Below are 16053 nucleotides of genomic sequence, written 5' to 3' on the forward strand. Positions count from 1 at the left end.
GGTCTCATGGTGAAGTTATGGGGCAGAGCCCCACATAGAGCTGGTTATGGGGCAGAGCCCACGGTGCAGGGGGGTCTCATGGTGAAGTTATGGGGCAGAGCCCCACATAGAGCTGGTTATGGGGCAGAGCCCATGGTGGGGTGGGGTCCCATGGTTAAGCTATGGGGCAGACCCCCACATTGAGGAGGTTATGGGGCAGAGTCCCCCATTGGAGAGGTTATGGGGCAGACCCCCACATTGAGGAGGTTGTGGGGCAGACCCCACGGTGGGGTGGGGTTCCATGTTGAAGTTATGGGGCAGAGCCCCACATAGAGCTGGTTATGGGGCAGAGTTCATGGTGCAGGGGGGTTCCATGGTTAAGTTATGGGGCAGAGCCCCACATTGCTGAGGTTATGGGGCAGAGCTTCCCATTGAGGAGGTTATGGGGCAGAGCCCCACATTGTGGGGGTTGTGGGGCAGAGCTCCTCGTGGAGGTGGTTGTGGGGCAGAGCCTGTAGTGGGTTGGGGTCCCATGGTGAAGTTATGGGGCAGGGCACCCTATAGAGCAGCGTCCCCGGGTAATTCTATGGGGCAGACCCTGAGCTATGGGGCAGACTGCTCTATGGGACAGTGTATCCAGGTAGTGCTATGGGGCAGTCGCAGTGCTATGGGGCAGGCCCACTGCTATATGGTAGACCCTGAGCTATGGGGCAGATGCAGCACTATAGGGCAAACACTGAGCTATGGGGCAGGCCCACTATTATATGGCAGACCCTGAGCTATGGGGCAGATGCAGCGCTATGGGGCAGACCCACTATTATATGGCAGGCCCTGAGCTATGGGGCAGACCATGAACAACGGGGCAGGCCCACTGTTATATGGCAGACTCCATTCTATGGGGCAGACCCTGAGCTATGGGGCAGACTGCTCTATGGGACAATGTATCCAGGTAGATGCAGCGCTATGGGGCAGACACAATGCTATGGGGCAGACCCACTATTATATGGGACAGACTCAGCGCTATAGAGCTGGCACTGAGCTATAAGGGCAGACTCAGTGCTATGGGGCAGACTCAGTGCTATGGGGCAGACTCAGTGCTATGGGGCAGACACAATGCTATGGGGCAGACTCAGTGCTATGGGGCAGACTCAATGCTATAGGGCAGACCCAGCGCTATAGGGCAGACTCAGTGCTATGGGGCAGACTCAATGCTATGGGGCAGACTCAGTGCTATGGGGCAGACTCAATGCTATGGGGCAGACACAATGCTATGGGGCAGACTCAATGCTATGGGGCAGACACAATGCTATAGGGCAGACTCAGCGCTATAGGGCAGACTCAGCGCTATAGGGCAGACTCAATGCTATGGGGCAGACTCAGCGCTATGGGGCAGACTCAGTGCTATGGGGCAGACTCAGCACTATAGGGCAGACTCCATGCTATGGGGCAGACTCAATGCTATGGGGCAGACTCAATGCTATGGGGCAGACTCAGCGCTATAGGGCAGACTCAGTGCTATGGGGCAGACTCAGCGCTATGGGGCAGACTCAATGCTATAGGGCAGACGCAATGCTATGGGGCAGACTCCATGCTATGGGGCAGACTCAGCGCTATAGGGCAGACTCAATGCTATGGGGCAGACTCAGCGCTATAGGGCAGACTCGTCGCCGTGGGGCAGATTCCCCTGTGGGGCGCGGTTGTGGTGTGGGGCTGTGCCACCCCACGCAGCCAAACTCCGCCCCATTGGCTGCCCCACGGCGCCGCAATTCCTTACACCCACGGATGCACCGCGCCCCGCTGCCATGTGGGGCTGGGTGCCATGTGGGGCAGGGCTATGGGGTGCCATGGGGCTGAGCTATGGGGTGCCATGTGGGGCAGGGCCATGGGGTGCCATGTGGGGCTGGGTGCCATGTGGGGCAGGGCCATGGGGTGCCATGGGGCAGGGCCATGGGGTGCCATGTGGGGCAGGGCCATGGGGTGCCATGGGGCTGAGCTATGGGGTGCCATGGGGCTGAGCTATGGGGTGCCATGTGGGGCAGGGCCATGGGGTGCCATGTGGGGCTGGGTGCCATGTGGGGCAGGGCCATGGGGTGCCATGGGGCAGGGCCATGGGGTGCCATGTGGGGCAGGGCCATGGGGTGCCATGGGGCTGAGCTATGGGGTGCCATGTGGGGCAGGGCCATGGGGTGCCATGTGGGGCTGTGATATATGGGGTGCCATGTGGGGCTGTGATATGTGGGGCAGGGCCATGGGGTGCCATGTGGGGCTGTGATATGTGGGGCTGTGCCATGGGGTGCCATGTGGGGCTGTGATATGTGGGGCTGTGCCATGGGGTGCCATGTGGGGCTGTGATATGTGGGGCTGTGATATATGGGGTGCCATGTGGGGCTGTGATATGTGGGGCTGTGATATATGGGGTGCCATGTGGGGCTGTGATATGTGGGGCTGTGCCATGGGGTGCCATGTGGGGCTGTGATATGTGGGGCAGGGCCATGGGGTGCCATGTGGGGCTGTGATATGTGGGGCTGTGATATGTGGGGCAGGGCCATGGGGTGCCATGTGGGGCTGTGATATGTGGGGCAGGGCCATGGGGTGCCATGTGGGGCTGTGATATGTGGGGCAGGGCCATGGGGTGCCGTGTGGGGCTGTGATATGTGGGGCTGTGATATATGGGGTGCCATGTGGGGCTGTGATATGTGGGGCAGGGCCATGGGGTGCCATGTGGGGCTGTGATATGTGGGGCTGTGATATATGGGGTGCCATGTGGGGCTGTGATATGTGGGGCAGGGCCATGGGGTGCCATGTGGGGCTGTGATATGTGGGGCTGTGATATGTGGGGTGCCATGTGGGGCTGTGATATGTGGGGCAGGGCCATGGGGTGCCATGTGGGGCTGTGATATATGGGGCAGGGCCATGGGGTGCCATGTGGGGCTGTGATATGTGGGGCAGGGCCATGGGGTGCCATGTGGGGCTGTGATATGTGGGGCAGGGCCATGGGGTGCCATGTGGGGCTGTGATATGTGGGGCTGTGATATGGGGTGCCATGTGGGGCTGTGATATGTGGGGCTGTGCCATGGGGTGCCATGTGGGGCTGTGATATGTGGGGCTGTGATATATGGGGTGCCATGTGGGGCTGTGATATGTGGGGCTGTGATATATGGGGTGCCATGTGGGGCTGTGATATGTGGGGCAGGACCATGGGGTGCCATGTGGGGCTGTGATATGTGGGGCTGTGATATATGGGGTGCCATGTGGGGCTGTGATATGTGGGGCAGGGCCATGGGGTGCCATGTGGGGCTGTGATATGTGGGGCAGGGCCATGGGGTGCCATGTGGGGCTGTGATATGTGGGGCAGTGCCATGGGGTGCCATGTGGGGCTGTGATATGTGGGGCTGTGATATATGGGGTGCCATATGGGGCTGTGATATGTGGGGCTGTGATATGGGGTGCCATGTGGGGCTGTGATATGTGGGGCTGAGAGCCATGGGGTGCCATGTGGGGCTGTGATATGTGGGGCTGGGCCATGGGGTGCCATGTGGGGCTGTGATATGTGGGGCTGTGATATATGGGGTGCCATGTGGGGCTGTGATATGTGGGGCAGGGCCATGGGGTGCCATGTGGGGCTGTGATATGTGGGGCTGTGATATGTGGGGTGCCATGTGGGGCTGTGATATGTGGGGCAGGGCCATGGGGTGCCATGTGGGGCTGTGATATATGGGGCAGGGCCATGGGGTGCCATGTGGGGCTGTGATATGTGGGGCTGTGATATGGGGTGCCATGTGGGGCTGTGATATGTGGGGCTGTGCCATGGGGTGCCATGTGGGGCTGTGATATGTGGGGCTGTGATATATGGGGTGCCATGTGGGGCTGTGATATGTGGGGCTGTGATATGTGGGGTGCCATGTGGGGCTGTGATATGTGGGGCAGGGCCATGGGGTGCCATGTGGGGCTGTGATATGTGGGGCTGTGATATGTGGGGCTGTGATATGTGGGGCTGAGAGCCATGGGGTGCCATGTGGGGCTGTGATATGTGGGGCAGGGCCATGGGGTGCCATGTGGGGCTGTGATATGTGGGGCTGTGATATATGGGGTGCCATGTGGGGCTGTGATATGTGGGGCTGTGATATGTGGGGTGCCATGTGGGGCTGTGATATGTGGGGCAGGGCCATGGGGTGCCATGTGGGGCTGTGATATGTGGGGCAGGGCCATGGGGTGCCATGTGGGGCTGTGATATGTGGGGCTGAGAGCCATGGGGTGCCATGTGGGGCTGTGATATGTGGGGCAGGGCCATGTGGTGCCATGTGGGGCTGTGATATGTGGGGCAGTGCCATGGGGTGCCATGTGGGGCTGTGATATGTGGGGCAGGGCCATGGGGTGCCATGTGGGGCTGTGATATGTGGGGCTGTGATATATGGGGTGCCATGTGGGGCTGTGATATGTGGGGCTCGGCCATGGGGTGCCATGTGGGGCTGTGATATGTGGGGCAGGGACATGGGGTGCCATGTGGGGCTGTGATATATGGGGCAGGGCCATGGGGTGCCATGTGGGGCTGTGATATGTGGGGCTGTGCCATGGGGTGCCATGTGGGGCTGTGATATGTGGGGCTGTGCCATGGGGTGCCATGTGGGGCTGTGATATGTGGGGCTGTGATATATGGGGTGCCATATGGGGCTGTGATATGTGGGGCAGGGCCATGGGGTGCCATGTGGGGCTGTGATATGTGGGGCTGTGCCATGGGGTGCCATGTGGGGCTGTGATATGTGGGGCTGTGCCATGGGGTGCCATGTGGGGCTGTGATATGTGGGGCAGGGCCATGGGGTGCCATGTGGGGCTGTGATATGTGGGGCAGGGCCATGGGGTGCCATGTGGGGCTGTGATATATGGGGCAGGGCCATGTGGTGCCATGTGGGGCTGTGATATGTGGGGCTGTGCCATGGGGTGCCATGTGGGGCTGTGATATGTGGGGCTGTGATATGTGGGGCTGTGATATATGGGGTGCCATGTGGGGCTGTGATATGTGGGGCTGTGATATATGGGGTGCCATGTGGGGCTGTGATATGTGGGGCAGGACCATGGGGTGCCATGTGGGGCTGTGATATGTGGGGCTGTGATATATGGGGTGCCATGTGGGGCTGTGATATGTGGGGCAGGACCATGGGGTGCCATGTGGGGCTGTGATATGTGGGGCTGTGATATATGGGGTGCCATGTGGGGCTGTGATATGTGGGGCAGGGCCATGGGGTGCCATGTGGGGCTGTGATATGTGGGGCAGTGCCATGGGGTGCCATGTGGGGCTGTGATATGTGGGGCTGTGATATATGGGGTGCCATGTGGGGCTGTGATATGTGGGGCTCGGCCATGGGGTGCCATGTGGGGCTGTGATATGTGGGGCTGTGCCATGGGGTGCCATGTGGGGCTGTGATATGTGGGGCTGTGCCATGGGGTGCCATGTGGGGCTGTGATATGTGGGGCAGGGCCATGGGGTGCCATGTGGGGCTGTGATATGTGGGGCTGTGATATGGGGTGCCATGTGGGGCTGTGATATGTGGGGCTGTGATATGGGGTGCCATGTGGGGCTGTGATATGTGGGGCTGTGATATGGGGTGCCATGTGGGGCTGTGATATGTGGGGCAGGGGCATGGGGTGCCATGTGGGGCTGTGATATGTGGGGCAGGGCCATGGGGTGCCATGTGGGGCTGTGATATATGGGGCAGGGCCATGGGGTGCCATGTGGGGCTGTGATATGTGGGGCAGGGCCATGGGGTGCCATGTGGGGCTGTGATATGTGGGGCTGTGATATATGGGGTGCCATGTGGGGCTGTGATATGTGGGGCTGTGCCATGGGGTGCCATGTGGGGCTGTGATATGTGGGGCAGGGCCATGGGGTGCCATGTGGGGCTGTGATATGTGGGGCAGGGCCATGGGGTGCCATGTGGGGCTGTGATATATGGGGCTGAGAGCCATGGGGTGCCATGTGGGGCTGTGATATGTGGGGCTGTGATATGTGGGGCTGTGATATATGGGGCTGAGAGCCATGGGGTGCCATGTGGGGCTGTGATATGTGGGGCAGGGCCATGGGGTGCCATGTGGGGCTGTGATATATGGGGCAGGGCCATGGGGTGCCATGTGGGGCTGTGATATGTGGGGCTGTGATATATGGGGTGCCATGTGGGGCTGTGATATGTGGGGCTGTGATATGGGGTGCCATGTGGGGCTGTGATATGTGGGGCTGTGATATGTGGGGTGCCATGTGGGGCTGTGATATGTGGGGCTGTGCCATGGGGTGCCATGTGGGGCTGTGATATGTGGGGCAGGGCCATGGGGTGCCATGTGGGGCTGTGATATGTGGGGCTGTGATATATGGGGTGCCATGTGGGGCTGTGATATGTGGGGCAGGGCCATGCATTGCATTGCCATGCATTGCAGTGCCATGCATTGCATTGCCATGCATTGCAGTGCCATGCAGTGCTGTGCAATGCAGTGCCGTGCAGTGCAGCTCCATGCAAGGAATGCGCCCCCATGCAGCATTACGGCTCCTTTCAATGCATCTCTGTGCGCTGCATCCCCGTGTGCTGCGTCCCTCTGCAATGCAGCCCCATGCAATGCAGCCCCGTGCAATGCAGCCCCGTGCAATGGAGCCCCGTGCAATGGAGCCCTATGCAATGCAGCCCCATGCAATGCAGCCCCGTGCAATGCAGCCCCTTGCGATGCAGCCCCATGCAGTGCATCCCCATGCAATGCAGTCCCGTGCAACACAGCCCCATGCAATTCAACCCCATGCAATGCAGCCCCATGCAATTCAACCCCATGCAATGCAGCCCCGTGCAGTGCAGCCCCATGCAATGGAGCCCCATGCAGTGCAGCCCCATGCAATTCAACCCCATGCAATGGAGCCCTATGCAATGCAGCCCTATGCAATGCAGCCCCATGCAATTCAACCCCGTGCAGTGCAGCCCCGTGCAATGCAGCCCTGTGCATTGTGATCCCATGCAGTGCATCTCTCTGCAATGCAGCCCCATGTCATGCAGCCCCGTGCAATGCATCCACATGCATCGCTATCTCCTGCAGTGCAGCCCCATGCAATGCAGCCCCGTGCAATGCAGCCCTGTCTGTTGTGATCCCATGCAATGCAGCCCTGTGCAATGCAATCCCTTGCAATGCAGCCCTGTGCATTACGATCCCATGCAGCGCGCCCCCATGCAGCAGTGCACCCCCGTGCATCTCACAGTGTCTTTGTGCGTCTTGTCCTCGTGCATGGTGTCCCCATGCATTGCTGTGTCCTCGTGCATGGCGTCCCCATGCATTGCTGTGTCCTCATGCATGGTGTCCCCATGCATTGCTGTGTCCTCGTGCATGGCGTCCCCATGCATTGCATTGCATGCACATGTGGTGCTCCGATACATTTCACCCCCATGCATTGCTGTGTCCGTGTGCCACATCCCCGTGCATTGCATTGCATGCACATGTGGTGCTCCAATGCATCTCACCCCCATGCATTGCTGTGTCCGTGTGCCACATCCCCATGCATTGCATTGCATGCACATGTGTTGCTCCGATACATTTCACCCCCATGCATTGCTGTGTCCTCGTGCATGGCGTCCCCATGCATTGCTGTGTCCTCGTGCATGGTGTCCCCGTGCATTGCTGTGTCCTCGTGCATGGCGTCCCCATGCATTGCTGTGTCCTCGTGCATGGCATCCCCATGCATTGCTGTGTCCTCGTGCATGGCATCCCCATGCATTGCTGTGTCCTCGTGCATGGCGTCCCCATGCATTGCTGTGTCCTCGTGCATGGCGTCCCCATGCATTGCTGTGTCCATGCGTGTCACATCCTCGTGCACCTCCGTGTCTGCATGAGTCACATCCCCATGCATCATCACATCCCCATGCATTGCTGTGCATATGTGTCACATCCTCCTGCATTGCTTTCCCATGCATCACCATCTCCATGCATTGCTCTGTGTGTGTGTCACATCCTCCTGCATTGCATCCCCATGCGTCACCATACACATGCATCACATCCCCATGCATCCCCATGCATTGCATCCCCATCCCCATGCATTGCAGTGGGTGTGTGTCACATCCCCATGCATTGCATCCCCATCCCCATGCATTGCATCCTCCTGCATTGCATCCCCGTGCATCCCCATCCCCATGCATCACCATCCCCATGCATCATATTCCCATGCATCACCATCCGCATGCATCACATCCCCATGCATTGCATCCCTATCCCCATGCATTGCAGTGGGTGTGTGTCACATCCCCATGCACCACCACCCCCATGCATTGCATCCCCATGCATTGCACCCCCATGCATCCCCATCCCCATGCATTGCACCCCCATGCATCCCCATCCCCATGCATTGCAGTGGGTGTGTGTCACATCCCCATGCATTGCATCCCCATCCCCATGCATTGCAGTGGGTGTGTGTCACATCCCCATGCACCACCACCCCCATGCATTGCATCCCCATGCATTGCACCCCCATGCATCCCCATCCCCATGCATTGCACCCCCATGCATCCCCATCCCCATGCATTGCAGTGGGTGTGTGTCACATCCCCATGCATTGCATCCCCATCCCCATGCATTGCATCCTCCTGCATTGCGTCCTTGTGCATCCCCATCCCTGCGCATTATTTTGTCTGCATGTGTCACATCCTCCTGCATTGCATCCTCATGCATCATATTCCCATGCATCACCATCCCCATGCATTGCATCCCCATGCATTGCAGTGGGTGTGTGTCACATCCCCATGCATTGCATCCCCATCCCCATGCATTGCATCCTTGTGAATTGCATCCCCATGCATCCCCATGCATTGCTCTGTGTGTGTCTCACATCCCCATGCATCAAGTCCTCATGCATCACATCCCCATGCATCCCCATCCCCATGCATTGCATCCCCATGCATCACATCCCCATGCATTGCAGTGGGTGTGTGTCACATCCCCATGCATTGCATCCCCATCCCCATGCATTGCATCCCCATGCATCACACCCCCATGCATTGCACCCCCATGCATCACACCCCCATGCATTGCAGTGGGTGTGTGTCACATCCCCATGCATCGCCATCCCCACCCCCATGCATTGCACCCCCATGCATCACACCCCCATGCATTGCATCCCCATGCATCCCCATCCCCATGCATTGCAGTGGGTGTGTGTCACATCCCCATGCATCGCCATCCCCATGCATCACATCCCCATGTATCACCACCCCCATGCATTGCTGCATCTGTGTGTCACATCCTCGTGCATTGCACCCAAATGCATCTTTGTCCCCATGCATTATTGTGTCTGCATGTGTTACATCCTCCTGCACTGCAGCCATGCATGTGTGGGGCTCCGATGCATCTCACCCCCATGCATTGCTGTGTGTGTGCGTGTCACATCCCCATGCATCCCCATCCCCATGCATTGTTGTGTCTGTGTGTGCCACATCTCCATGCATTGCATTGCATGCACATGTGGTGCTCCAATGCATCTCACCCCCATGCATTGCTGTGTCTGTGTGTGCCACACCCCCATGCATTGCATCACATGCGTGTGTGGGGCTCCAATGCATCCCCGTCCCCATGCATTGCTGTGTCCGTGTGCCACACCCCCATGCATTGCATCACATGCGTGTGTGTGGGGCTCCAATGCATCCCCGTCCCCATGCATCATGTGTGTGTTGCAGCGCACCCCCATGCATTGCATTGCTGGTTGGCACAGGGGCATGCAGTGATGCTGCATGCTACAGTCCGCGTACCAATGTTGCATCCCATGCAGCCGTGCTGCACCCCCATGCAGCTGTGCTTCATTGCATGCATGCATGCTGCATTCCCTGCACTTATGGGGTGATGCTGTGGGGAACTTATGGGGCTGTGAGGGGTTGGCACTTATGAGGCTGTGCTATGGGGTGAGCACTTATGGGGTGGTGCTGTGGGGTGGGCTCTTATGGGGCTGGTGCTATGGGGAACTTATGGGGCTGTGCTATGGGGTGGGCACTTATGGGGCTGGTGCTATGGGGAACTTATGGGGCTGTGCTATGGGGTGGGCACTTGTAGGTCTGTGCTATGGGGAACTTATGGGGTTGTGCTATGGGGTGGGCAGTAATGGGGCTGTGTGGGGTGGGCACTTATGGGGTGGTGCTGTGGGGTGGGCTTTTATGGGGCTGTGTTATGGGGTGGGCAGTTATGGGGCTGTGCTGTGGGGTGGGCACTTGTGGGGTTGTACTGTGGGGCAGGCACTTATGGGGCTGGTGCTATGGGGAACTTATGGGGCTGTACTATGGGGTGGGCACTTATGGGGCTGTGTGGGCTGGGCACTTATGGGGCAGTATTTAATGGGCAGTACTTATGGGGCAGCATTTTGGGGTTGGCAATTATGGGGCAATACTTTTGGGGCAGTACTTATGGGGCAGCACTTACTTATGGGGCAGCACTTATGGGGCAGTACTTATGGGGCAGCCTTTAAGGGGCAGCACTTATGGGGCAGCACTGATGGGGTAGCCTTTATGGGGCAGTACTTATGGGTTAGCACTTACTTATGGGGCAGCAGTTACTTATGGGGCAGCAATTACTTATGGGGCAGCGGTTCCTTATGGGGCAGCACTTATGGGGCAGCGGTTCCTTATGGGGCAGCGGTTACTTATGGGGCAGCAATTACTTATGGGGCAGCACTTATGGGTCAGTACTTATGGGGCAGCCTTTAAGGGGCAGCACTTATGGGGCAGTACTTATGGGTTAGCACTTACTTATGGGGCAGCAGTTACTTATGGGGCAGCAATTACTTATGGGGCAGCGGTTCCTTATGGGGCAGCAGTTCCTTATGGGGCAGCAATTACTTATGGGGCAGCAGTTTCTTATGGCGCAGTACTTATGGGGCAGCAGTTACTTATCGGGCCGTACTTATGGGGCAGTACTTATGGGGCAGCAGTTCCTTATGGGGCAGCAGTTCCTTATGGGGCAGTACTTATGGGGCAGCAGTTCCTTATGGGGCAGCAATTACTTATGGGGCAGCAGTTCCTTGTGGGGCAATACTTATGGGGCAGCAGTTACTTATGGGGCCGTACTTATGGGGCAGCACTTAGTTATGGGGCAGCAGTTCGTTATGGGGCAGCGTTGCCGTGTGTCTGTTGCCCGCAGCGGAAGGGCGGTGGCTCAATGGGGGGGGAGGGGGGGAAGGAAACCGTGCCCGTGGGGTGTGGGGCGGCGCTATGGGGCAGGACTGTGGGGCGGGGCTGTGGGGCGGGGCTATGGGGCGGGGCTATGGGGCGGGGCTATGGAGCAGGGCTATGGGGCGGGGCTATGGGGCGGGGCTATGGGGCAGCGCTATGGGGCAGGGCTGTGGGGCGGACCTGTGGGGCAGGGCTATGGGGCGGGGCTATGGGGCGGTGCTGTGGGGCGGGGATATGGGGCAGGACTGTGGGGCGGGGCTATGGGGCAGGGCTGTGGGGCTGTGCTATGGGGCTGTGCTATGGGGTGGGGCTATGGTATAGTACTATGGGGCTGTGCTATGGGGCTGTGCTATGGGGCTGCTCTATGGGGTAGTGATGTGGGGCTGTGCTATGGGGCTGAGCTATAGGGCTGTGCTATGGGGCAGTGCTATGGGGCTGCGCTATGGGGCAGTGCTGTGTCACACTATGGGGTTGTGCTGTGGGGCAGTGTTATGGGACAGTGTCACGCTAGGGGGCAGCTCTATGGGGCAGCTCTATGGGACTGCTCTATGGGGCAGCTCTATGGGGCAGCTCTATGGGGTTGCCCTATGGGACTGCTCTATGGGGCAGCTCTATGGGGCAGCTCTATGGGGTTGCCCTATGGAGTTTCTCTATGGGGCAGCTCTATGGGGCAGCTCTATGGGGCAGTGCTATGGGGCTGTGTTACGCTATAGGGCACACTATGTGTCACGCTATGGGGCAGCTCTATGGGGCAGCTCTATGTGTCACGCTATGGGGCAGCTCTATGGGGCAGCTCTATGGGACTGCTCTATGTGTCACGCTATGGGGCAGCTCTATGGAGTTGCTCTATGGGGCAGCTCTATGGGGCAGCTCTATGGGGCAGCTCTATGGGGCAGCTCTATGGGGCTGCTCTATGGGGTAGCTCTATGGGGCAGCTCTATGGGGCAGCTCTATGGGGCAGCTCTATGGAGTTTCTCTATGGGGCAGCTCTATGGGGTTGCCCTATGGGGCAGCTCTATGGGGCAGCTCTGTGGGGTTGCCCTATGGGGCAATGCTATGGGGCTGTGTTACGCTATAGGGCACACTATGTGTCACGCTATGGGGCAGCTCTATGGGGCAGCTCTATGTGTCACGCTATGGGGCAGCTCTATGGGGCAGCTCTATGGGGCAGTCCCACATTCCGTGTCTGTGAGTCACACGCGGTTTTTCCCCGTGGCGCTTCCGGTGCCACAGCGGGAACCGGCACCGCCCCACAGCGCTGCCCCATAGCACAGCAACACCCCATAGCGTGACACAGCCCCATAGCACAGCACTGCCCCATAGCGTGACACAGCCCCATAGCACAGCACTGCCCCATAGCACAGCGCTGCCCCATAGCACAGCACTGCCCCATAGCGTGACACAGCCCCATAGCACAGCACTGCCCCATAGCGTGACACAGCCCCATAGCACAGCGCTGCCCCATAGCACAGCACTGCCCCATAGCACAGCACTGCCCCATAGCGTGACACAGCCCCATAGCACAGCGCTGCCCCATAGCACAGCACTGCCCCATAGCACAGCACTGCCCCATAGCGTGACACAGCCCCATAGCACAGCGCTGCCCCATAGCACAGCACTGCCCCATAGCGTGACACAGCCCCATAGCACAGCACTGCCCCATAGCGTGACTTATAGTGTGCCCCACAGCAACACCCCATAGCACAGCACTGCCCCATAGTGAGACACAGCCCCATAGCACAGCCCCATAGCACAGCACTGCCCCATAGCGTGACACAGCCCCATAGCACAGCACTGCCCCATAGCACAGCGCTGCCCCATAGCACAGCACTGCCCCATAGCGTGACACAGCCCCATAGCACAGCACTGCCCCATAGCGTGACACAGCCCCATAGCACAGCGCTGCCCCATAGCACAGCACTGCCCCATAGCACAGCACTGCCCCATAGCGTGACACAGCCCCATAGCACAGCGCTGCCCCATAGCACAGCACTGCCCCATAGCACAGCACTGCCCCATAGCGTGACACAGCCCCATAGCACAGCGCTGCCCCATAGCACAGCACTGCCCCATAGCGTGACACAGCCCCATAGCACAGCACTGCCCCATAGCGTGACTTATAGTGTGCCCCACAGCAACACCCCATAGCACAGCACTGCCCCATAGTGAGACACAGCCCCATAGCACAGCCCCATAGCACAGCACTGCCCCATAGCGTGACACAGCCCCATAGCACAGCACTGCCCCATAGCACAGCGCTGCCCCATAGCACAGCACTGCCCCATAGCGTGACACAGCCCCATAGCACAGCACTGCCCCATAGCGTGACACAGCCCCATAGCACAGCGCTGCCCCATAGCACAGCACTGCCCCATAGCACAGCACTGCCCCATAGCGTGACACAGCCCCATAGCACAGCGCTGCCCCATAGCACAGCACTGCCCCATAGCACAGCACTGCCCCATAGCGTGACACAGCCCCATAGCACAGCGCTGCCCCATAGCACAGCACTGCCCCATAGCGTGACACAGCCCCATAGCACAGCACTGCCCCATAGCGTGACTTATAGTGTGCCCCACAGCAACACCCCATAGCACAGCACTGCCCCATAGTGAGACACAGCCCCATAGCACAGCCCCATAGCACAGCACTGCCCCATAGCGTGACACAGCCCCATAGCACAGCACTGCCCCATAGCACAGCGCTGCCCCATAGCACAGCACTGCCCCATAGCGTGACACAGCCCCATAGCACAGCACTGCCCCATAGCGTGACACAGCCCCATAGCACAGCGCTGCCCCATAGCACAGCACTGCCCCATAGCACAGCACTGCCCCATAGCGTGACACAGCCCCATAGCACAGCGCTGCCCCATAGCACAGCACTGCCCCATAGCACAGCACTGCCCCATAGCGTGACACAGCCCCATAGCACAGCGCTGCCCCATAGCACAGCACTGCCCCATAGCGTGACACAGCCCCATAGCACAGCACTGCCCCATAGCGTGACTTATAGTGTGCCCCACAGCAACACCCCATAGCACAGCACTGCCCCATAGTGAGACACAGCCCCATAGCACAGCCCCATAGCACAGCACTGCCCCATAGCGTGACACAGCCCCATAGCACAGCACAGCCCCATAGCGTGACATATAGTGAGCCCCATAGCACAGCGCTGCCCCATAGCGTGACACAGCCCCATAGCGTGACACAGCCCCATAGCACAGCGCTGCCCCATAGCGTGACACAGCCCCATAGCACAGCACAGCCCCATAGCGTGACATATAGTGAGCCCCATAGCACAGCGCTGCCCCATAGCGTGACACAGCCCCATAGCGTGACACAGCCCCATAGCACAGCGCTGCCCCATAGCGTGACACAGCCCCATAGCACAGCACAGCCCCATAGCGTGACATATAGTGAGCCCCATAGCACAGCGCTGCCCCATAGCGTGACACAGCCCCATAGCGTGACACAGCCCCATAGCACAGCGCTGCCCCATAGCGTGACACAGCCCCATAGCACAGCACTGCCCCATAGCGTGACACAGCCCCATAGCACAGCACAGCCCCATAGCACAGCACTGCCCCATAGCGTGACACAGCCCCATAGCACAGCACAGCCCCATAGCACAGCGACACATAGTGTGCCCCATAGCACTGCCCCATAGTACAGCCCCATAGCACAGCCCCATAGTGTGACACAGCACAGCCCCATAGCACTGCCCCATAGTACAGCCCCATAGCTCAGCCCCATAGCACAGCCCCATAGCACTGCCCCATAGTACAGCCCCATAGCTCAGCCCCATAGCACAGCCCCATAGCACAGCCCCATAGCACTGCCCCATAGCGTGACACAGCCCCATAGTGCTGTACAGCTCCCTATAACCCCCCATCACCCCCTATTGCCCCCCATTGTGCCCCATTGCCCCCATTGCCCCCATTGCCCTCCATCACCCCCCATTGTGCCCCATTGTGCCCCATTACCCCCCATTACCCCCATTGCCCCCCATTACCTCCCATAGCCCCCCATTACCCCCATTGCCCCCCATAGCCCCCCATTGCCCCCCATTACCCCCCATTGCCCCCCATTGCCCTCCATCACCCCCCATTGTGCCCCATTACCCCCCATTGCCCCTATTACCCCCCATTGCCCCCCATTACCCCCCCATAGCCCCCCATTGCCCTCCATCACCCCCCATTATCCCCCATTGCCCCCCATTGCCCCCCATTACCCCCATTGCCCCCCACTGCCCCCCATTGTGCCCCATTGCCCCCATTGTGCCCCATTAGCCCCCATTGTCCCTCACTACCTCCCATAGCCCCCCATTGCCCCCCATTGCCCCCATATCCCCCTATTCACCCCCATTGACCCCCATTATCCCCCATTTCCCCCCATTAAACCTCATTGCCCCCCATTTCTTCCTATTTTCCCCCACTGCCCCCCATTACCCCCATTGCCCCCCATTACCCCCCATTACCCCCATTACCCCCCATTGCCCCCATAGCCCCCCATTGCCCCCCATTGCCCCTATTACCCCCCATTACCCCCCATTGCCCCCCATTGCCCCCCATTACTCCCTATTATCCCCCATTGCCCCCCATTACCCCCCATTACTCCCTATTATCCCCCATTACCCCCAATGCCCCCCATTGCCCCCATTGCCCCCCATTGACTTTCATTGCCCCCCATTGCCCCCCATTAGCCCCCCATCACCCCCTATTGCCCCATATTGTCCCCTATTGTGACTCTCATTGCCCCCATTGCCCCCCATTAACTTTCATTGCCCCCCATTGTGCTCCATTGTGCCCCATTACCCCCCTTTGCCCCCCATTGCCCCCCATTGCCCCCATTGCCCCCCACTGCCCCCCATTGTGCCCCATTGCCCCCCATTACCCCCCATT

The 16053-nt window shown here is 59.4% G+C and overlaps 2 protein-coding genes across 2 annotated transcripts in view; both read left to right on the top strand.

Annotated features, from left to right (window-relative positions):
• The window catches only part of LOC146751588 (plectin-like), a 91927-nt gene that overhangs the window by 24988 nt on the left and 50886 nt on the right, over positions 1-16053 (top strand). The window lies entirely within an intron of this gene.
• LOC146751589 (uncharacterized) lies at positions 6197-9927 on the top strand. Its single transcript, XM_085533949.1, has one exon. It carries the CDS (start codon positions 6499-6501, stop codon positions 8776-8778), a length of 2280 nt encoding a protein of 759 aa, XP_085390075.1. The 5' UTR covers positions 6197-6498; the 3' UTR covers positions 8779-9927.

Source organism: Coturnix japonica, unplaced genomic scaffold, assembly GCF_054131305.1.
Source record: "Coturnix japonica strain WE unplaced genomic scaffold, WE-NBRP24 Scf072, whole genome shotgun sequence".
Classification (NCBI taxonomy): Eukaryota; Metazoa; Chordata; class Aves; order Galliformes; family Phasianidae; genus Coturnix; species Coturnix japonica.